General features: G+C 44.8%; 1 protein-coding gene across 7 annotated transcripts in view; it reads left to right on the forward strand.

Annotated features, from left to right (window-relative positions):
• Positions 1-18,151, forward strand: part of mllt3 (MLLT3, super elongation complex subunit) — a 41,493-nt gene extending 23,342 nt beyond the window's left edge. For 2 of the 7 annotated variants that reach the window (XM_023966206.1, XM_023966210.1), the window contains 9 exons: positions 1,984-2,022; positions 2,192-2,320; positions 6,439-7,011; positions 12,991-13,060; positions 13,213-13,345; positions 13,505-13,595; positions 13,677-13,745; positions 13,844-13,915; positions 16,093-18,151. In XM_023966206.1, coding sequence (XP_023821974.1) covers positions 1,984-2,022; positions 2,192-2,320; positions 6,439-7,011; positions 12,991-13,060; positions 13,213-13,345; positions 13,505-13,595; positions 13,677-13,745; positions 13,844-13,915; positions 16,093-16,224 — 1,308 coding nt within the window. In that variant the 3' untranslated portion in view covers positions 16,225-18,151. Of the gene's footprint in view, positions 1-1,983; positions 2,023-2,188; positions 2,321-6,438; positions 7,012-12,990; positions 13,061-13,212; positions 13,346-13,504; positions 13,596-13,676; positions 13,746-13,843; positions 13,916-16,092 lie in introns of all 7 variants that reach the window. The other 5 variants (XM_023966209.1, XM_023966204.1, XM_023966208.1 and 2 more) reach the window with 4 other exon arrangements.
• Positions 18,152-23,567: the final 5,416 nt, after the last annotated feature.

Here is a 23,567-nt window from a genome sequence, read left to right on the forward strand (position 1 = left end):
AATATGAAAGTTAACAATCACTGTAAGCAAAAAGAGAAAACATAAGACTAAGGCCCGGACGACTTCTCCCTACCCCTACATTTATCCCTCCAAGCAAAGAGATATGGGAAAGATGTTTCCTTCAAATTCAGACGTTACTGCCGCTCGATGACGTCATCAAAGGTCGCCGCTCATCTGTGTTAGCGCGTAGCTGCTAGTGCTTGAAAAATGCTGAACAACATTTTTAAACTTTAAAAAGTCATGCAAAACCAAAACTCATTTATTTATTTAATTGTTTTTTTGTATTCAGGCCAACTTTCAAAGAAGATGGTAAAATAGAAAAGTTCATTTAAATATATTCTGTCATTTATAACCTTTGTTAAAGAAAGTAAAGGGAGACAAAGGAAACTAATCTAAAAAGTTAAATTTTAGTTTTGGCCATATTTCCTAGCCCTACACTGAGCTAAAAAAAAAAAAAAAAAAGTCTGGACTGAAGTAAAAGTAAAATTTGTCTAATATGAGAAAGATTGTTCCAGATCTTTGCTGCTTCGGCTTCACAGTTTTAGTCCTGCTCCAGGCATCGGGTCCGTCCCAGCTGGTTCTGATTCTACGTTCACATCGGGCTCAGAAACACGTTCAGGCAGCCGCTTCCAAAGAAAAGTCTATGTAAAGCCGCGTATATGCATGTTACACATATGCATGTTTTCGGCTTCGGCGTTCCACAGTCTCGCTTTCATGCACGGCCGTTTTTAAGCTCTACGTACAAAACATGCAGCCATTAAATGTGCGTTGAAAGTTAAACCAGTTGAACTTTGACCAGACAGGTTTGGTGGTGATGTATGGATGGTGTTCTTTAAAAAAACACTGAGGTTTGGAATTGAAATCGACCATGAAGGAGAAATGTTTAACTGCGATTTGTGCCCGGCTGCAGTTCTATGACATCAAGTCTTTCATTTATCGGAATAGAGATGTGAAAGAAAAAGCCTGGAGCGCAACTCGCCAGATTTACACCGCTTTGATATTTCACATGAAGACTCGGTGAGACACGCGCCGGTGTCAGGCAGCAACAGTCCAGTGTGAACAGCATCTGCTGAAAGTCAAGGGTGGCCGTTTGTCACGCTCTGGACACGCCACACGTGTCCGATGTGTACGTAGCATCGAGGGACACCCGTGTCAGAGCGGGTCTCTGGTACCAAACTAAGCTTTAGATCCTAAAGGATATTCTTTTAGGGACCATGTGTACTACACATTTTCCTAAAATCCAAAACCTTTTTAACCTGTTCCTAGCTGAGGTGACCACAAACGCTGAGGTCATAAGACCCTCGTCGCTTCCTACCTGGTCTGTAAAAGTACAGCTGCATCATTTCACTCTTGTGGAATCAAACTATCATAAGCCGTTTTGTCAGGAAAATTGTGCCAGCTCTTTGAATTGCATGAAGCTTCTATTGTTCCATGTTTGCTTGGCCGAGACCTCCGTCTGTTGACCCCAAAGGGAGGAGTCCTGTTGTCTTGTGTTGGAATTTTTATGGCCAGAGTTAAGTGCCCTCTGTTTATTTTGCCCCGCACCCCTGACTCTGCCTTAGGAAAGGCTCAAGAATCGACATAAAGCGTGCTGAGACGTAACCTTTGTCTCCGAATCTTATCTTCAAAAACGTTTAAGTCTGTTTATTACATCCATGTTCCACTGGAACAACCGATGAATGTTGGTGGGAGTTTTGGCCAAACGAAACCAACCTCTATAAAAGTCAAACACTGATCTGTATGACGGCTGAGGAGGCCGTGGACGTCCATCTAAGCTTTGGTCCAGTCCTGGATGTTTGTGTGAAACACTAGAGGAAGAACCAGAACCGCCTTGGGAGTCGAGGCTTGTTTCTCTACATCTGTTTAGTCGACCGACCAGTAGAGAGAATCTTAGTTTTTTGGTGAACAGCACAACAGCATGTGACCGTTTGATGAGTAAGCTAGGAAAAAGGATGACTTCTGTCTTTTCTTCCTCATTTACAGCAACGGGATCCTCAGAAACGTGGTTCAGAAGAATCCAAAGTAAGATCTTTAGCAGCCTTGTAAGCTCACATGTGCATGTTTTTCCACATTCTTCAACACTACAGACGTTCAGGAACCTTTGAGTCATCTGAACTCTTTTTAGCCCACCGTTGATTTGAGCTTTTGTCGTGTCTCTGCTCACGTTGGCTGGTTACTTTGGTCTCAGCAGGTGATGGTGATGCAGGAAGGCTCGACCTCGCTGTTCAGCCAGCACCTCAAGCTGCCGACGCTTCCCAACAGTTCGCTGACGTCCTCTCTGTCCGACCCAAAGAAGAGCAAGCCCGCCCATGGATCAAAGGTCTGTGTCAGTGCCAGGTACAGCCCACAGCTGGAGGGGTTTTTGTTTTTATGCCCAGACCCCTGAATGGGGGTCGACCCACGCCTGTGGAGGGGCTTCATGTGTGCTTGTAGTTCTCTAGAAGCTGGAACGGCCAACCCAAGGCACGTCTTGAAAATGGAACGATTGTCATGCGTGTGGTTGGTGGACCGTGTAGTTAGGCTAATGTGAGTTACATGCGCTTATAGCATGGTCCAGGTGAATACTCGATTCTGATTGGCTGCTGGGTGTGGAATAAAAAGTGATGCACGCCTAAAAAAGAAGTTCCGGTCACATGGCTTCTGTATCACTGCGCCGGCTCCTTTAAAACAAACTTTAGCTTCATCATCTGGACAAAAACGAGCGGATGGAGGTGAACTGATGCTTTATTGAACACATGGAGATCATCAGCATAGATATCGATTTAGATAGTCGAATCTTGACTGCAGCGCCAGTGCGGCGTGTCACGTTACGTGACAATGCGCCCATAACAAATACTCCGCTTTTTGTGAAAAAAACGATCCAAATCAATAAAAAAAACAAGAATAAAAACTGGTTGAATATTTATTTATTTTTTAAGTTACAGTGGTATAAGCGGGTTAATGACCTTCGAAGTGTGCATTATCAGAAATTAACGCCTGAGGCACACTTTGAAGGCCATTGACCCTTACTTGTGACGTGTGAGTAATGCTGTCGTACGGCGTCCTCACGCCACACTCAAGTCATCATTAAGGTGCGTCAATCGACTCGTAGATGTGATACAGGAGAGCCTGAAAGACGCCCACTCAGACTTCACAGATTTTCTCATTTCACGCAGGTGTGTTCACTTATCACACAAACAGCACTAACGGGCCACTTGACCAGTGCGCTGGGTTTGGGGGGGGCAAAAAGTGTAAAAATCAGGTGCACTCTGACCTGTCACCCACACCATGCCCGTAGTAGAAGTAAGACGACTCAATCTCTGAGGCTCCGCCTTTCTCTCCTTGTAGGTCCCACCCATTTCATGACATCATGCTAGAGTCGGCCTCGGCAGCGTTTCTGTGTTTCTCCCATGAAAACAAACAACATCCAAACTTTTACAAAGATGGATGTTCATCTAAAAGGAAAGCGTTTAGCAGATCACCGCTAGCTCCATTGAGAAAGTGGGCGTGTCTGTTAGCCTGGGGGCGGAGCTGGCAGCAGACTCTTCCTGGAAGGAGCGGTTCCTCACTTTGTGACGTCACAATGTGAGAACCCACTCATTTTCAGGCTTGGGAGGGGCTGGTGCTCAGAGAGCAGAGTTTTTAGAGGAATTCTCAGAAATGCGTTAATGGATCAAAATACAACTTTGGGGTTTTGTGAGGAATGAAGATTATAAAAAACACATAAAAAATGATGAAAGGAGCGACCTTACTGAGCGTTTAGCTAAGTCGTTATCCTGGGAAGCTCACATTTTGAGATGCGTTAGAATAAGCCTGCCTTTCTGTTTAGTGTTGTCATTGTCTTTAAACTGAGTCAGTTAGGAGGTGGGTTAGGAGGTGGGTTAGGGGAGGCCTGATTCACATGGAAGCGGTTTCCAGTCTAAACGGCGTATGGGATGAATTGCTTGTGGAGCAGGAGGTCACACTCTTACCTCTCATCCCTTTGTTTTCATCATTACCGGTTCAGCCCCACTGCACAGTAATCAGAGAGCCCCCCCCCACTGATGAACACAGAGGGTTCAACAGCTTTTCCCCTCGTTACCAATTAATTCAAGTTTCATCCTTCCTGTTGTGCCAGCTCTGTAATAGCTGTCCAAACCTGCTGCGGTGAGGATAGAAGTCCTGGTTGAAAATGCTTCTTTTCACATTTTGACTTGGCAACTTGGTAACTTCTAGAGTAAAATAGAAAGAAAAAACAGTCCTGAATGACAGCCTTTGACTCTGACTGCATTGACTGGCCTACAAGCCCTTTATGTCTCCAAATAACACACAAGACGTTCAGAGCTAGATGTACTAGAAATCCCATCACCTCACAGAGATGTGTGAAGCACTGCTGCCTCATTTTCTCTTCTGGATAGCGCTTCACGTTCTTAAGCCAAAGTTCATCTTTTGACGGTGGATTCCAGAGATTTCACTAAAGGAAATGCCAAAAAATGTGTTAATAATTGATGTATTTCATGATGCAACTGAAAAAAGAAGTGCTGTTTGGTATTAGTTTCAGAAAATTCTGATATCTTTCACCATTTTATCTTGACTCCTTTGTGTTGGAAGAAACGTTTGTCTGTGCTGGCATGGATTCATGCAGATGCATGCGCAGCGATTGGTACCCAGTGAGAGGCTGCTGATTGGTTGATTCATTGAGAAGCTAAAGAATCGTACTTGTGTCTTGGGTTTTTGTGATTGTCATAGTTCAATGTGTGTGCTCGTGTGTGCGCGTGACGTTTCACACACGGACTAAACATTTTTTCGGACGGACAATTTGTTCCTGGTTACGAAACAGTTCATCACAGGTACAAACAGGTTCTTTTCTACAGACAATCTTTCACAGACACACAAATCTCAGGCTGTCTTCAGACTGGACACTTGGAGTGAACCAGATTTTGTTTCCACCATTATACTGGAATGAATGTTCAGTCTGAATTCACCCAAGCGGACTCTGTCTGAGACCAGGAACTGCAGCAACTCATTGAAAGGCGATTGGATGAATTCAGGCTCATCAGAACAACTTCTAACGTGATCCACATCGCTTCTCACTGTTTCCCCAACAATCTATATGTCAAGAACACGTATCAGTGATTCCTTCTTAGCCGTCGTCTCCTCAGTAACCGCCCTGCAGCACGACTCCACCGGACCAAAGTAAAAGTGTTGAACCTGACGTTAATACAGACGTTTAAAATCGGTCAGAGAAATACAGACCAAAGGTTTGGACACACCTTCCCATTCATGTGAATGAGAAGGTGTGTCCAAACCTTTGGTCTGTACGGTATAAAGTTTGAATCCGTGATTTATCCCGACCAGGATAGCATGGCTTCTACTATGTCTGCCTCTGGTTGCTTTGCCCCGCCCTCGTCATTCCTGGCCAATGACTGAAGAGATCTTTCGTCATGTGGTTTTGCTTTCAAGTTCCTGTTCGAATCAGAAATATCTGATAGACGGGAGTCTAGGTACAGACCAAAGGTTCAGGACTCGATCCAGACCAAATTGAAGGACTCGGTCTGGACCCACAGACTTTTCCGATCTAAGTACAGACAAACACAAATCCGCTATTACAAGTACGAACCCCTTTTTACGAATACTTTTGCAGTAAATCTAACGTCATCCGTCTCCTGAAACGGCCAACTCAGGACTGCGATGCACATAAACCTGGATGTGTCGATGGAAACTCCGCTTTGGCACCTGTCAGTGAACGGTTCGTTTGTTAGTTTGAAGGGGTCTCTCTGATGAACTGGAGGATTGAGGGGTTTTTCCCGCGCTCCCTGACGGATCATCTAAAACCTCTTTGCCACTCTGGGCTACGAGGAGGTGAAGAATGAGCAGCTTTACATCCTGCCGGCCCTCAGGGTCGCCCGTCAACAGACCGACGGAGGCTTTTGTGGTGGCGGGGCGGATCTGTAGCAGGACATTGTCGTCTAGACTGCCTTAATGGCTTTACTGCTCATATGAAACTGGGACAGTGGTGCTGGAGGGAAGAGCCGGTAACAAATGGCCCCCGTCGTTCCAGCCGGTGATTTTCCTCCTTTCACTGCAGCACTTTTAATGTTCAGCAAGTGTTTCTGTTGAAAAGCAGCTTTTGTCTTCCTGAACACAGTGGCTCAAAAAAAGTTACATTTTGTGCTCCAAAGATTTTCACTAAGGAACAGAAGTTTGTCTGAAAGCTCGTGCCTTTGCCCCATTATGTTTGCCCTTTGACCCAAGGAGGCATTTCTTTCTTCCTTCAGCCCCAATCCTGCTTAAAGCTTCAGTAACTCAGTTATTTTTCTCAAATTCTTGGCTCTTCTGAATGATGTTTGCACATGTAGAGGATATTTTGTCTGCATGGACATTTTGAGCCACCAGCATGAAACAAACGAATGCAATCGTCTTTTATTGGATGCTTTATTTTCCTCCTGATATTTATTTATTTTGTTTGCTATTGATCAGCAGGACGGCTCCAAAGGAAGTGGTTTGACCCTCCTCACCACCTCTTCAACCACCAGCAGCAGCAGCTTCCCCAAACTCCACAAACCCTCCAAGGACCAGAAAGTCAAGGCTCCTAAAGACTTAAAAGAGCCCAAAAGTGCCTTCAGAGACTCCGGCTGGGAAACCAGCAAAGTCCCCAAAGAATCTTCACGGAAACCCAAAGAGAACCAGCCACTTAGAGACAGCAATCCTAAGATGGGATTTAAAGAGCCCAAAACGTTCTGCAAGGACCACCGCAGTGAGGGCGTGTTGCACGGCCCGGGGGCTAACAAGCGTCCGCCTGCCCCGGACGGCAACGACCCCATGACCAAAAAACGCAAGAAGGGATTTCTGGACTCATCAGGGAAGCCGGTGTCGGGCTCAGACGCTCCGCATTCGGATAAGAGGCGTTTAAAGGACAGACTGCAGACGGGTTTCAGCAAATATAAAGCAGATGGCGACGAGCCGGAGCACAGGAGGAGTTGTGCCCCTCCATTCCAGGAGGCGGGGGAGCGCAACGACTCCGACATGGAGGACCAGTCCATCAAGTCAGACGTGAGTACATGAAACATTATTGATTCAGTGGAAACCTGTTAGACTGGCTGTTCAGGAAGCAGAAAGGAGGATTGTTGGTGGTCCGCTGGCCGTGGAGGTGCTATGATATCAAAGAAGCAGCAGGAAGAGGGCCCTCTTTAATGGGGGGTCTGCACTGCTCTGGGGGGGGCTGGGTGTTCTGAAGGGACAAAGGGGTCGCCAGCAATAAAACCAGCAGGAGATCAGCTGCTGGCGTGTTTGTCCCAAAAAAAGATGTTGATCGAATTTGTTTGCGGGGTTCACAGAACATTTTTATCCTTGTGCCCCCCCCCCATGGCTGCACCTTCAGGGGGGGGCGGAGAAATTCCCTTTCTGTCGTTCTCTCATTGACATTTGGCTGGTCTGCACGTTTGAAGGAGCAGCGTCCCATAAAAGTGGCTCTTTTAGAGTTAAATAGTGACAGAGATTTATGGTTTTACAACACCTGAGTGGAGAGGGGGGGGCACGGCTGTGAATGACAGGAGCTGCACTTTCATCTTTTCAGCCTTTCAAAGAGGAAAAGGGTTTAGTGTCGGCCATGAAAGACCCCCAGCCCTGCGTTTGAGCGGTTTCCTGTTGGGCGGCGCTGCTTCTCTTTTGTGGATCTCTTTCTGGAAGAGTCGTGACTTGAACAGAACCCGTGTTTTTGTGGGCGGGTCTTTAAGGTTTAATCATCCAGTGTGTGTCTGTGTAGGAGGGGGTACAGCAGGGGATGTGCGGTGACAAATGCCAGGTGTTTGATTCTCCCCAGGCGAACGACCCCGGTGGGCTGGGAGGGGGTCAGCACAGGGCGCCGCTCTCATTCCTCGTGTTGCTTTGCGTTTGATCTCAGGGTTTTTCCAGGAACGCAGTTCTGGGGGTGACATGTAGGGGGTGGAGCCTGAAACCTGTTCTACGGTGAACTGGATGAAGGTCTTATTGAAGCGTCAGCAGTGATGAAGCTGAGTCTTCCCAGAGGCATCACCTGCATCTCAGGTGGGGTTGTAGGCAGCTGGAAATGAGTTTGTGTTACTGCCTGAAGGCCGGGATAGAGTCCTGCGCGGGACTATTTTCTTCATCCCGCCCGTGCCGGCCGAATTTCTGACCAATCCCGCCCGCACCCGCAAAACTCTGAGAATTTATTCCCGCACAGTAATAGAGATGCATTGATTTTGTACCGTCTCCCGTCCTGCAGGGAAAAACACGTATTTGTATTGATATTATTACAGAATTTCATCTCCTCCTCCAGCCTCATCTTTTCATGCATTCCTCTTTGTGTAATGTGCAACTTCATTATTAAATCTATTTTCACTAATCCTGTTGTTCACTGACGGTCACACATTCCCAGATGTTTTTAGGGAAAGTGGGGGCTCCTCGGCTCAGGGAGGTTCTGATAGAGTGACGTTTAGCTTTTCTGGTTCTGATGGTTTTGGAGGAGGGTCTGCCTTCGGTTAAAACTGATCCTCCCGTGTGTGCGCGTGTCCGCGCAGACAGACGGCCTGAACCAGCTGGTACAGATGCAGGTCACAGTAGAGGATCTTAAGCAGGAGCCCGAGTCAGAACCCGACGGTCGGGCACTAAATGACAATCATTACGTTCGGGTCGGGTTTCTCTCTCGCTGACTTTTTTAATAACTATATTGTAATGGCTGCGAAGAAGCTCCTTAGGCGGGCGGCTGTCAAACAGCTCTTTATTAATCTTGTACGTCAGAACGGTTACACACAGGTAGACCTCGCCCCCTCTATCCCACCAGTCACCAGCCCACCGTTGATTGACTAACAGGAAGCGCAGACACAGAGCCAGGGGGCACGCTCTGTGCACGTGTCGTGAATGTAATCTTCCCTCCGCAAGTCTGCATCTATTTTGTTTAGGTATCCCTGATATGGAGCAGCAAGAAGTCAAGGAGAAACCTCAGACAAGGGAACTGAAAAGGCAAACACGCACCGCCGCGGCTGCAGAATTTCTCTGCGTACTGAAGCGAGTGCGCATCAAGATCTGTCTTTCACTCTCTAAGTCTGGCCTCTTATTCTGTGTTCCAGCATTATTTCTTTGTTCAAATGCATTTATCATGATCATAAAAATATGTAGACATTTTAACCTTAAATCTTTTTTCTGGCAAAAATACTATGGGATAAATTGAACTTTGGGGTTTGCTTCAGGCTCGGGCCTGCAAATCAAGTTAATTGGTCGGATTCGGGGCGGGTTCGGCTTTAATGCCCGCGGGCCTGTGTCGGGTCGGGCTGGATTTTTTAGGCCCGATCTTACCTCTAGGTCAAAGTCATTTGAATTTATGGAGGAAAAAAAGCATTGTAATGGTTCAACAGAGCTGAAAATCTATGAATTAAGTTTTTCCTGACTGAAAAATACTTTTTTTTAGCTTCAGCCTTTTCCGGTTTTTGCTGTTTTGCGCCTCAGTGGGGCATCAGCACGCAGATCTGAACACAATGAGTGTCAAGCGATGAACCTCGTTTGAGCTTCTTTTCTGCTTCATCCATTGACATCATGTCCATGCCAGGTAACCTGCTCCTTCCTGATCCAGCGCAGTGTTGCCGGATAGAGTCACAGCTCTTTCATCCTTCTGCTGCACTAGAGCGCCCCGACTATCGTGGCAACCTACGATGACCGTATTTAGGGCTCTATGTGTAAAACAGACTGAGGATTGCGGGGGAAACCAACTCTCAGCTGCAGAGGATGTGAACAGGTGAACAGGTAGAGAGGAAAATCAGGTAAAGAGGCGGGGGAGGGGCTTTGGCTTCAAACTCTGTCAGAGAGATGGAAACACGGCGTCAGATTCAGACGCAGCTTTCCCTGCGGGAGTTGAAGCAGAGACTTTCTCTGGGATGATTTTATGAACTCAAACATGGAAACATGATTACCAAGTAGAACTCTTCAAAACAATAAACCTGATCTGTCCACATTCTCAGTGTCTACCATGCATTGAGAAACACATCGCTCCATGCAGCGATCAGACCAGAACTTTAGCTGGTAGCTCCGCCCACACGCGACAGCGGTATCAGGCTTTAAAGAACACAATTCCTAAGAACGGGGCGTTGCAAACCCCCAACAACAGGTTAGATGACAAAGGCCAGTGGGCGTCTCTACCTGGTGCCTTCACCGAGCTTCAGTACATAAGACTCCAACAGCCGCACAGCCTAACGTAGTCCGTTATTATATATTCATGAGATATTCATGGCAGCACTGATCCCGCAGGGGGTTTTTTTTGCCGCCCGCAGCACAATTCAAACCACCCAATCCCGTGAGATTTGCGTTGGGTCCTGCGTGACCCAGCAGGACCCAATCCCAATGCAGCCCTCTAGGCCGCGTCACACAGCCACCAAGTACGTTTGGATGTAAACTGGTCATACGTGAACATAAGTGGAAAAGGGGAGAAACGTTGTGGTCTTTAGGTGAAACTTTCACAGATGTATCAGGAATGAACCGTGTTAAAACCACAGAAGAAGCAGAAATAAACACGCTAAGAACACGTAAACCGGGGGTCTCAAACTCAATTTACCTGGGGGCCACTGAAGGAAGGGTCTAGCTGAGGGAGGGCCGCAACTTCAATCCACTTGATCGAGAAATGTATTTTTTTAAATTACATTTAAACATGCTAGTAAAAATGCATTTTAATGAAGGCATTGCAGATTTTAAAGAGGCAAAAATGACATGTCTGTCTTTTCAGATCAACACCAATGTTTCTCATGATCAAAGAACGTATTTTCTGATTGGACTGGTTTGATCACGACTGCATTAAGGACGTCTTAATCTTTCTGATTTCACTAAATGTCAATCAACAATTACTTTCCCCTTTTTTAATTTGATGAACTCTGTCAACCTTTTACAGCTGTGGTCTTTTCTGAACTTTCTTGTACAAAGATTAGATCCATCGGACGGCAGACAGACGTGGTCTGTAGAGGAGGACGAACGTCCTGCTGAGCAACTGTACAGGAAGTTTTGGTTCAAATCTAACAAAAGGTTGCTGGGGGAAATTAGTCAAACTGGACCAGACAACAGACGAGAACGGCTTTACATTTGTCGATTCTAAATCAAACATTTTTCTACAAGAACGGCCTCCGGGTTCTTTTGCTTGGATGTTTTTTTTCATGTTAACAGTTTGTGCTGTAGGTGGACCTGTGCCTTCAGTTGTGTTTTGACCTGTAAAAAGTGAGAGGAACTGAAGACTGATGCTTTCTGTGTCCCACATGAGCCGTTAGTGATAAGTTAACCCTGGCAGGGCGGTCGACCTCCGATCTGAAGATTGCAGGTTCGATTCCCACCTTAACCGCCCATGTGTCAAAGTTAGGGCTGCACGATGTGAGGAAAACTTGCGATATGCGATATTACAGATTAATATTGTGATAACGATATAATTTGCGGTATATAAACAAATAGCAAAATAACCAAAAACATCATTCCCATTTCATTGCAACAGTTTAAAAATTATGTGACTCTCGTCGACATAGGTGACAAACATCTAACATAATAGGCCTCCACCTGATTTGTCAAATGGATAAAGGGATTTATTTGAGTCGTTAAATGCCTCAAGTTGCCATATGATTGTTTTAACACATTTAAGGTTTGTGATTTATTGCGATTTTTTTGTCGACTTTTGCGATACGGATATTGCAGAGCTGGATATTGCCATAACGATAAATTTGCGATTTACTGTGCAGGTCTAGTCAAAGTGTCCTTGGGCAAGACCCTGAATTCTACCTTACCTCTGGTGGAAGGTTGGCGCCAGTGCTCAGCAGCGGAGCCGCCACCAATGTGTGACTGTGTGTGTGACTGTAAAATGCTTTGGGCCTTCGAGGACGGTCAATGGGGTGTAGGATATTCTTAACTCTGTTCTGGGCCGGACGAGCGTTCCCATGTGGCGTACACGTCACTGACAGTCTTATTTTGGTTTTCCCATCCGTGTCCATCGGGGTGCACAGAGTGTTCATCACATAATCAGATCAGGCCTGTTTAGGTGCACAGAAATACCTAAAGTGAGAGTCTGAGGTTGTCAAGATCTTGTGCATTTTCTAATTGTGACACACTCAACGCACAAACAGTTGCACGTTCACAAGAGAGACGGTGAGCGGTTTGAAACGTCTGCAGCTGCCTTAAGCCTTAGTCACAACTGTCCGTACGGGTGGATACTGGGTTTGACACTCTGGGCTACGAGGGCTACTGGTGAACGAATGAAATGGGGGCATCGTTAAATGTGCGTCATCAGCGTAGGGGCATCGTCTGTGTAAAAAAAAAAAACCTGCAAACAGCAAAATCAACCACAGACTTACCAGATTGTATCAGTGAAATGGGCAAAACAGTAGCTGCAGTTAAATATACAAAAAGTTATTTTTCTAGCAAAACACACAGAAAATACTATGAGTACAAAAAAGTTAATCGATTAATAGAATGAATCATATGATTATGAAAGTAAATGAATATAAATTTTCCAGAAGATTCCATGTAATAAGGTTAAGGTTTCACAGTCAAAGAGGAGGTTTTACATCCTCTTCCGGTTTTCTTCCTCCTTTTAAATGCTGTAAACGTGGGTTAAAAAAAAATAAAAAATAAATAAAAATAAACGTGGGTTCCATTTGTCATTGTTTCTGGTTTTGTTTTTGTACTTTTTATGCATAAATCATTACAGCTAATGCTCACATTTGCATTACTGGGCTGGGGAGACGGAGTGCACAACATGAGGGGATCCTGCACGATTCTGACTGTCATGCTTTCTTCCATTCGGTTTTCATATTCAACTTTTATGCATCAAACTCTGTTTTTCTTTAATACTTTCAGTTTTATCTCAGTTCTATTTATGGATCTTACAGATGTGTCAGAGAATATGAGACATTTGCTCTTTTCTATCGTTTCTTCTTTTATTCATCCTGTCATTGTCCAGTGAACGTTAGAAAACAGTTATTGTTATTTAAAATGAAGTGGGTTTCTCTGATGCAGAGATGTTTAGTGTTGTGTTTCGGTTTGTACTTTCAGTCGGAACAGCCCAGTCCGGCCAGTTCCAGCTCCAGTTCAGGTTTTGCTCCAACACACCACAAACGCCAAGGTAACTCGGCAGAAGGAACGCCAAACCTCTGATCCCGTCTGACCTGGACATGACTTGAAGTTGGAACTTTTCAAATGATGATGACGGGTTCTGGAGGGTTTGTGTCAGTCTGCAGCCAAACAACAACGTGAGCGTTTCTGTCTTTGACTCAGTCCTGGGGCCGCTGCAGTCTGTGATGCAGGAGCCGCACAGCGACGATGACGACTCCGAGGACGAAGAGGACAACGACATGGACTCAGACGGAGAGCAACCTGCACACGCACACCTCCCACACCATCAGCGCAGGTGAGTCAGGATGGAGACGGCTTTACCGATGCAGGTGAACAGCAGGCGTCCGTGTGAAGGAAATGTTTGTGGAGTTTATCGTCACACTTTGGGGAAAAACTTGGATTCATGTGTGAGCTTCTTGTGATTTCTGAAGCTCCTTCCTGTTTTTCTATCCAGGGTGAGTTTGAGTGACGGCAGTGAGAGCGACACCTCTCCACCCCCCTCCCGTAAAGACACATCCGCCCTGTTGAAGTCCACCAACAGCCAGGTAGCGGCGAGGTTGTCGGTGGACGCATCGTAGGAGTCGTCCCGCTCAGTGACTCACGGTTTGGTTTCGGTGTTCTGACAGATTCTGGAGGTGAAGAGTCCCATCAGGCAGAGCAAGCAGGACAAGAGCAAAAACCTGGACTGTGACAAGGTAGAGATGGACCCCCCCCCACAACCATGGTGTCAGCAGCAAAAACTGTTGAAATAAAAGAAAACGTTCTGTTGAACGCTTGGAAATGCTGTTTTCAGGCTTACCTGGATGAGCTGGTGGAGCTGCACAAAAGACTGATGACACTAAGGGAGGGGCACATATTACAGCAGGTGAGCTTCTGCTGGGTCACTGTCCAAAAAATCACAATACTAGAAGAAAACTGCAGGTTGATGCTGTACCGCTGGATGAAAATGAAACTTAAAGGTAAGAATTGTTAATAAATAAAGAAATGATCCAAGATGAGCATAAATAAAGTGAAAACCGCACAACAACAAAACATATCTGTTTGTGAAAAATGCCAGAGTCGGGTATCGAACCAGCGAGCTTCTGCACCAAGGATTCCCCATTTATTTCAATGGAGGCAGAAATCCTGGAATATCTGGAAAGGTTCAAGGATTTGAAGAACCAAAAGTTACAGCTGGAAAAAGATGAAAGAGCTGAACATTTGAATAGTTGGATGGTTGAAATAGATGAAAAACTGTGGGAGTTAAGCGGCCAAAAATGGAGGAAGAAGCTAGAATAAAGAAAGAGAAACAGGAAAACGAAGGTTGAATACTTTATAGCATTGAATCACTTAGTGTGTTTGTTCATTTCCATAAAAAAACAGATTTGTTTGTAATATTTCCGTGTGTCTGTGGACAGGCCCAACCCTTTTGACTGACATCTAAATGAAACAGTAATAACAGTCAGACTGTAAGACATCAACTGTCGTTGTGACCCTCACTGCTTTAAAAGCAGTAGACCAGCGGTCAGCAACCTGAACCTCTATAGATCCATTTGGATCAGTTTACCACTGAGATGAAAGCACAGGGAGCCGCAACACTAGATGTGCTAGAAAAAATGTTTTTCATAGTTCATTTGATAATACTTGTATGGATTCAAAATGCTGTCAGGATATTTTTTGAATTCTTTATTTTAATTCTTTATGAGCGTTATGTTTCTTTTGATCTTTTGTCCATTTTCCACAACCTTGAATAGAATTTCTGTCTGTCAAACACCAGAGTTCAGATGATGGAAACAGATTCACTTTGATGCAGACTCCATCTATTTATTTATTTAATCCAGTAAACACAATACATTATATTAAAACTATGTTTTATTAGGAAGCAGCTGTTAGTTTGTCTGGAATCATAAGTAGTCAGTCTAAGCCCCGCCCCCACCTCTCTACCTGTTCACACCTCTGCAGCTCCAAGTTGTTAACCACCGCGTGCAACCCCCCCCCCCTCCCCCCTCCAGCGTGTTCTACACAGACAGCTCAACATACGGTCATCGTAGCAGGAAGGTGACAGGATAGTGGGGGCGCCTGACACACATTTAGTTAATTTTATGTAGAAATGGGGGGTGTTAGTCTAGGGGGAGATGAGGCTGTTTTGTTTTGGGGGGCGCTCACGTGCCCCCTACCAGATCACCACTGACTGTCTTTCCAGAAGAACTTTCCATCCCATAACAGACTCTGGTCGGCGTTCACAGCTGCAGACACGCCCCCTCCCTGTGTTCACGCTGCTCTCTCTCTCCTGCCCGCTCGCCCCACCTGACGGTGTTAAAGGCGCCACGACAATCTGAGAACATGACGGTTATTTTACTAAACCACAGAGAGACGCATGCGGCTCCCGACCCCTGACCTAAACGTCACTCTGAGAGCTGGTTAGGTCCAGACATAGAGACAATAAGATGAGAAGCTTTGATTGTAGACAAACTTTAACCGTTTGAGACAGAATGTTAAGAAAAAAACAATAAAATACATGAAAGTATTTTAAGTATTGGTTATATAACCACGCAGAAAAATGATGCTTCCACCCCCATGCTTCACAGTGGTCACGGTGTCCTTAGGATGATTCTCAGTGACCTACATGACCCCCCCCCCCCCCCCCCCCCCCCCCCCCATCTGGATGAAGCTCGTCTGTTGGACTAGTTGAACATGTAGTTGCAGAGTTAGATAAGTTAATTCTCTCTCAGAGTTCTGGTTCATGGCCTGTCTGTCCTGGGGGGGGATCCCTCCTTCATGTGGACCCCCCTGAGGTTTCTGCCATCTTTCTGAAATCAGTTTTTTTAGGAGTTATTTCTTAGAAGGGGGGGTCTAAGGGCAGAGATGTTAGTTTAGTTTAGCCGTTCCCTCTTGATTCTATGTTCTTTAGGATTCATGTTTATCACACAGTTACTGGAATGAAGCCGTTGAGACGACTGTTGTTGTAAATATTAGGCTAAAGAAATGAAATAGAATTGAATGTTTTCATCAGCAGTGAAGCTTCTGAAGGGACGGACTTTCCTTTTCTGTCCTCTTTCCCAGATCGTTAACCTCATCGAAGAGACCGGACACTTCCACATCACAAACACTACTTTTGACTTTGACCTTTGCTCCCTGGACAGAAGCACAGTCCGAAAGCTTCAGAGTTACCTGGAAACGTCTGGACTGTCCTGAGGCTCCGAGCAGCTGGCTGCTGGGTCTCCTCCTCTGCTCCACAGAACCCATCGGACCGCCGCTGTGCTTGGACGCGTCCGGCTCGATGGTGGGATCGGGCTTTTGGAGACGACGTCCTGCCGCACGAAGCAGGACTGGCATTGCTGGAAGGAGCCCCCGAAAGCTGTGGATCCTTGTGGTCGCTGCGTTGGTCTCCGTGGTCGCCATGCCGGCAGTATGCTCGTCCCTTGACTTGTGCATCAATGTGACAAAGGCGTGGTCAGCGGCGCCGGATGGCGTTGAATGTTATTTATTGAGTTTCCTTCGTAGGAGTGTGTGCTTTGTGTGAGTGGGGGGGGGTACAAAATGAGGAGATTTAGTGGAAGCACTTGACGACTGATTTATCTGACATCCAGCTTTCAATGAGGGGGGGTTTCAGCAGTGATGGATGGAGAACAATTGTTTAGCATGTTTCTGCTGTTCTAGATCCTGTTTCTAATGAACGACGACGCTCTTCTACCAAAGTTCATCTGAAACCTCCTTCTGTGCCGTCTCACCACCAGCTTCACTTTTGCTTTGTCTTCATATCATATCCAAACACACAGAGTTGATAAAAAGAAAATGTTCTGAACCAATTTGACATTTTTGTCTCCTACATTCTTTAAATTGACTGGAATTTCATCCCAAAAAGGTTTTCCACTCCAAAGTGGTGACGGAGCAGCAGGCCGGTCCTGCAGAGCTTCAGTAGCTGCGTTTCCATTGGCCGACGCTGCGCTCATTTGGGATCATAAATGGATCAAAAATGAGTGTTTGTGCCTGGAGGAGCTGGTTTCTGAGGCGTATCCTCAATATTTCACCAAAATGCAATGGAAGCACTTTTTTCTGAATAAATGCGTCACATGACCACCAACCGATGGCGATGAGCTTCTCAGTAGGAACCGGCGGCCTTGGCGCTGCACAGCGGGCGCCACCAGACGTCCCACAGCATCGCACAACTCAATTGTTGGATCCACAGCTCCTCTGGAAAATCACCAACCACCATTTACCAAAAACGGCTTCATCCGTAGCCCCTCCCACGTGTACGGAGCTCGCCGCTTTGTGGTCTGAAGAAGACGCCGACGTCTCCTTTGACAGATCACGATGACGCTGGCGTCGTGGCAGAAGTGTGAATGCATCTGCTGTCAATCATTTAATGGTCTCATCCATGTTTCTGGATGACTTACAGCGTTGATTTGGTTTGTGTTTATTCACACAATTTAATGGATTTAATGGAAACTGTGATTGTGAGACGTGTTTTGACCTTTTCTGGAATCATGCGTCTGATGGAAACGCAGCGACTGTCTTCAGACTAGAGACAGACGGCTCCTCAAGAACCCGGTTGGTTAAAGTCCAAATAGATTCCTGCCTTTCTTTTTCTTCAGTTGAGCTTTTCCGTAAACTTCTCACTAGTCCAGAAAACACAGACGATCAGAATCCAGAAACCGCGTGACGTAGTTTAGAGACTTTCCTCTCTGTTGTCTCTTTTCCACTGCAGCACCAGTGAAACTCGCCAAAAGCTTCTTGTCTGTTCTCATCATGGGAGTGAAATTCAAACCTCGCTGGGAGAAAGGAGGAGAAAACTCCCCAACAATGACAGTTCAACAAAAAGAAGTGTGCTACATTTTTGAGCTTGTACAAAGAGTTTTTAGAGAAAACCTTGAGCAATATGTTTTACAGGGGTTGGTTGTAGAGGCGACTCAGACATTTGACAGATTTGTACTATTATCTAAGCAAAACTTTCTCATTTATGGAAGATTTTTTTTTAAATCGTTAGAATTTCCGCAAAAAGTGCATTTCCAGTTTGAAATAAAAAGATAGCCGTTTCTTACAGAGGATTTTTCTTAATCTGTGCTTTTTCTTAGTCTCTTTTGTAATTTGAGTAAATTCAATAAATGTGTTGTACTGTTGAGCTACTTTTGAATACTCTTTTACTTCTGAAAGCAGAGTATCATCTAACATTTGCTGTCATTACTGGTTATGTGTGTTCATGAGAAAATAAGTCAACATATTATTACGAAGAAGCAAAACAATTCAGGTCTGAATTGAAGTTTGTAGAGAAGAAACGTTTAAAATCTCCTTTTTGGCCAATAATGTCAGTTGTGAGACTATATGGCTCTGTTTGTAAAGTGACAGCCCAATATTGGTAATATTTTTGGTTATTTAGCCTGTTTTAGGAGAAGAAAAACTGGTTTTATTTTTTAAATGCATATTTTCACCTTTTTAACTTAAATATTTATATATAGTTCTTTATTGTCATCCATACAATGAAATTAAGAGTTTTCTGGTCAGTGCAACATTCATACATTAAAAGAAATAAACAACTTACCACTAAAATTATAAATGATACATAAAACTACATAGAAAGTGCTTCAAAATGTGTTAAATTTGTTTAAAAAAACGGAGAAATAATAAAAATAAAAATTAATATAAAGAAAGCTCACAGACTAACAATTTATAAAATGAGATCCAGGTTTAACATTTTACATTTACTCACAAAATATTTAGTTAGCAAGGTAAATAATTAATTAAATGTTAAATATATACTTTCTAATTATATATTTAGTTTCCCAACTAAATGTTTAATTGGGAAACTAAACATTTTTTTAACATTTAGTTTACTCATTTCTTAATAATGTAAACCTACCCAGGCTAAATGAGGATCAAATCACAAACTTAGACTCTCCGCTCTCGCTGTCTGAACTTCATGAAGCTCTGTTACTTATGCCCAATGGTAAAGCACCAGGGCCTGACGGCTTTCCTGCTGAGTTTTATAAAGAATTCTGGGAACAACTGGCACCAACATTTTATAAAACGGTCACATTTATTAATGAGAGCCAATCAATGCCACCTAACATGAACTCAGCCAACATAATTCTTCTTCTAAAACCAGACAAAGATCCCACTAGTCCTTCAAGCTATCGCCCTATTTCTCTAATCAATGCAGATGTAAAAATTATCTGCAAAGCACTAGCACAGAGAATAGAAAAAATCACTCCTCACATAATTCACTTCGACCAGACTGGATTCATCAAAGGCAGACACTCGGATGATAATGTCCGTAGACTAGTTAATATAATAGACTTTGCCACCATTGAAAACCAGTAAATGACTATACTATCGCTGGATGCTGAAAAAGCCTTTGACAGAGTAAATTGGAAGTTCCTCATTGCTGCCCTCCATAAGTTTGGTTTTGGAGAAGCATTCATCAATTGGATCAAAATATTATATCACAACCCCAATGCATCAGTTAGAACTAATAAACAGACTTCCAACAGGTTATTTCTTGGAAGAGGAACCAGACAGGGCTGCCCACTCTCTCCTTCTCTTTTTGCTGTATTTATTGAGCCTTTAGCTGCAGCAATAAGACAGAATGAGAGCATTATAGGAATAAAAACCAAACACAGCCATCATAAAATTAGTCTCTATGCAGATGACATATTACTGTTTTTAAGGAATTTACATTCTGTAAATTAAACAGCAACAATCATTAATGAATTCTCCTCCATATCAGACTATTCCATTAATTGGAATAAGTCTGTTTTATTACCACTCAACAGGAATATGGAAAAAAGACTCACAATTCCAGTTAAAACAGGAAATATCAAATATTTAGGTATCAATAGAACTGGTGCAGCTAAACTACACCCCATTACTGAAAAGCATACAGGACGATCTAACACGCTGGACCAACCTGCCTCTGTCCCTTATGGGCAAGGTAGCCACAGTAAAAATGAAAATCGTACCCAAAGTTAATTATCTCTTCTCAATGATTCCCACACAACCGCCATTAAAATGGTTCAAAACATTAGACTCATCCATATCAAGCTTTTTATGGAAAAATAAACCTGCAAGAATTAGTCTAAAAACTTTAAAATCTGCAAAAAGCTGTGGAGGATTAGAATTACCTAACTTCCACAAATACTTTCTTGCAAATAGATTACAATACATCTTAAAATGGTTAAAAAATAATCCAGAAACCAACTCATGGTTAGACTTGGAACAGGCGTTATGTGGAAAGATCAACCTGTCACAGCTACCATTTATTAGCCAAACAGTTAAAAAAACAGGATTGTTTCAAAAGTATTAATATAAACGCCACTTTAACAGCCTGGTGGGAATTTCTCAAAATATCAAAATCATCAATTCAACCGTGCAAAATGACACCCATCTGGAACAACCCGGACATCCTTATTAACAAAAAAATGATCCACTTCCCAGCTTGGCAAGCAGGGGGCATAAAACAACTAGAGCACGTAATTATTGATAGAAGATTCATAACTCCCCAGGAACTTCAAGACAAATATGGAATAAATAACTTCTTGGAATATCAGCAACTTAAATCAAGTATTACTAAAAAGTATAAATATAAAGACGACGATTTAAAGCTACCAGATGTAGTTACCACTCTGATTAATTTTTCAATGAATAGAACTCTCTCCAAAATATACAAACTTTTATGTAATTTAGATAATAATATTTCACTCCCAACAACAAAATGGGATGCAGATTTGAGCATCAGCACAGATGAAAGTTTTTGGTCAGAACTTTGTCTAAACACCTTTAAACTGACAAAAAGTCCAAATCTGCAGCTAATCCATCTCAAAACTCTTCACAGAATTTACTACACTGGACAGAGGATGTTCAAGATGGGTCTCAGTAACTCAGACATTTGTCAGCACTGTGACAGTAATCTACCCGACAGTTACATGCATGCACTGTGGTTCTGCACGCCTGTCCAGGCTCTCTGGCAGCAGGTATGTGCCGATTTATCAGTCTGGCTTAAGGTTTCAATCACAGCTTCACCGTCACTTTGTGTGCTTGGTGACATGAGTGCCATCGATATAGAAGAAGGATTAGCATCTATCATTTTCACAACTCTTTGTATTGCTAAAAAAACTATTTTAATAAATTGAAAAACAAGAAAAATATAAATATAAGTCAACACAGAAATCTGCTGTTTGATCATATCAGCTTGGAAAAAATGTCAGCCCAAGGTTCCAGTAACTTTGAAAGAATCCAGTCTCTCTGGTCTCCCATAGTAACTCCATGACTTAGGGGGTGGGGGGGCCTGGTCATCGCTGCTCCTTGTCTGTCTGCCGTGGTTAGGGGTGGGGTTGGGGCCTTGTGGTGTCCAGTGGGGGCAGTGGAGGCTCGGTCGGTTGGGGGGTCTGGTTCTGCACCTGGGCGGGGTGGGCAGGAGCGCTGCATGCTCTTCCATGCTTCAGTGTGGGGGGGTATGGTGGCATGGAGTCTGGTTGCCAAACCAGACTCCATGCCACCATACCCCCCCACAACCTGCAACCAGAGGCGTTCCTGAACAACGATGTGGTTTTAGTGACCACAGGAACAGGGTTACAGCTACAGACTGACAAACAGTGTAGGGGGCGTGTTCTTCCAAAAACTCCCAGCATGCTTTGCATCCTTTTAGGCTGAATTACCATCATTACATCAAATGAAAGTTTTCACATGAGATTAAGGAGCCTTAAGGTCAGCATGTAGAGTGAAGACAGTTGGTGGTTTGTTGTCAGATCACTGCCATCATCATCCACACTCTAATGTCTAACGGGCTTTTCTGCTGCATTTTTTGGTAGCCTGGCAACATTAAGGCCTCCATGACACAGTTTGCTTCCTGCCAATGTGAAACAGCAGAGGCAGCATTTCTACCTGCAGACCGTCTCTGATCAAAACGCTGTCTTAGCCTAAAGATAGAAACTTCAGATTCAAACTGCATTTCTGAGAATTTCTCTAGTCAAACGTTGTGAATCAGGAGCAGATGAAAAAAAGGCCGTTTGAAAAAGATCGTAGTTGTGACGTAAAGTTACAGGGGGCGGATCACTAGCTCCTTGCTCCGCCCCTTTCTGATCAGATCCATGATCGTCTTTGTTCTCCTGGTCTGAGCTGGATCAGAACTGGACGGATGGATGGACAGCTACCATGTTGCTGCTGTTTCTGTTGCTAACGTTAGGGTGGGGGTGTGAGTTGCTGTAGGCTAGTGGGAGAGAGTAAGCAAAGGGATGATGGGAAACGAACGTGGGCTCACTCCCCACCAACGGTCCCGCCCAAAACCGCTCTGCAGAAACTAGGTCCTAGAAAACGACACAGGTTCTTGGATTTTGGCTAAAAACGGCATCATCATCATCTTCATCTTCTTCATCATCATCATCATCATCATCGTTAATCACCGGGTCTCCAATTTGTTAAAGGATCCATTTGAAAGAAGGGGGGCGTGATCGAGGGTACATGCGTGTTTTTGGGGGGGGGGGTGTCATCTCTCTAGAACAGGAAACTTCAGGTATGTTAAGGCTGTGGTTTTAATGGAGGGCACTCTGTTTGAATTCTGCTTCCTTTTCTCATTTAACTCACCCCCCCCCCCCCCCCCATTTACTCTGAAACTCCAGAGGGAGGGGGGGTTGTGAGGCTCAGAACTTCTTGCTTCAGCTTCTTTCTCGTCTCCGTTTGGATGATCCACGCCCCCCTTCATATCGGAAATTTCCCTTTGATAAGACGCTGAATGTCCGGATGAATGGAGCCCAGCGCAGGGCCAACGCCCCCCCCCCCCCCCCCTCTGTGAACTGTTCGTCTGCTGGGGGGCCTTTTGACCCAAATCACAGTTTTTAAAGGAGGAGCTGCTGAAATTCAGAGAACAAACTGGTAGAGCAGAGATGCCCCCCCACCCCCCCCCCCCCTAGCGGTCCAACTCTCTGCACCGGTGGGGGGGGGGGGGGGGCTCAACCTTCAGACGGTCAGCCATCACCCAAGTTTGGGTCTTCCAAAGGCAGACAGAGGGGGGGGGCTGCTTGCACTAGTGGATTAATTTAAGCTATTATCCTTGAAAAGAATGAAGCGGGGGGGGGGGGGACCAGAGGGGTGGGGGGTGGGAAGAAGTCCAGTCAAACCAGCAGGACATCCTGTTTGAGCTTCCTCCCATAAATAGGGGGAGACCTTCCACCCCCCCCCCCCCCCCAGCTGGGACACTGGGACATTGATTGTCACCCTGGCACGAGGCCAAGGCTGAGGCCCCCACTCCCGGGTCCCGGGAGGGCAGTCAAAAAAGCACCCCGAGGACGTCATTAGGGCCCAAGGTTGTAGGAAAGCCCCCCCCCCCCCAGCCGCCTCACTCCCCAGTGTTCCAGTGAAGCCCCCCCTCTGCGCCGGAACCAAACATCCAGGTTTTTACAACCCCCCCCCCTGCAGTGATGACTTTATTGTTTCATCGTTGGCATCACTGATGCAAACGATGCATCAGTGATGCGATGAATTCTGAGCCCCCCCCCCGTAAGATGTTAGTCTGGTCTCTTTTGTTGTTGTTCATGTGTGTTTCTGAC

The sequence above is a fragment of the Oryzias latipes genome, chromosome 18 (genome assembly GCF_002234675.1).
Source record: "Oryzias latipes chromosome 18, ASM223467v1".
NCBI lineage: Eukaryota > Metazoa > Chordata > Actinopteri > Beloniformes > Adrianichthyidae > Oryzias > Oryzias latipes.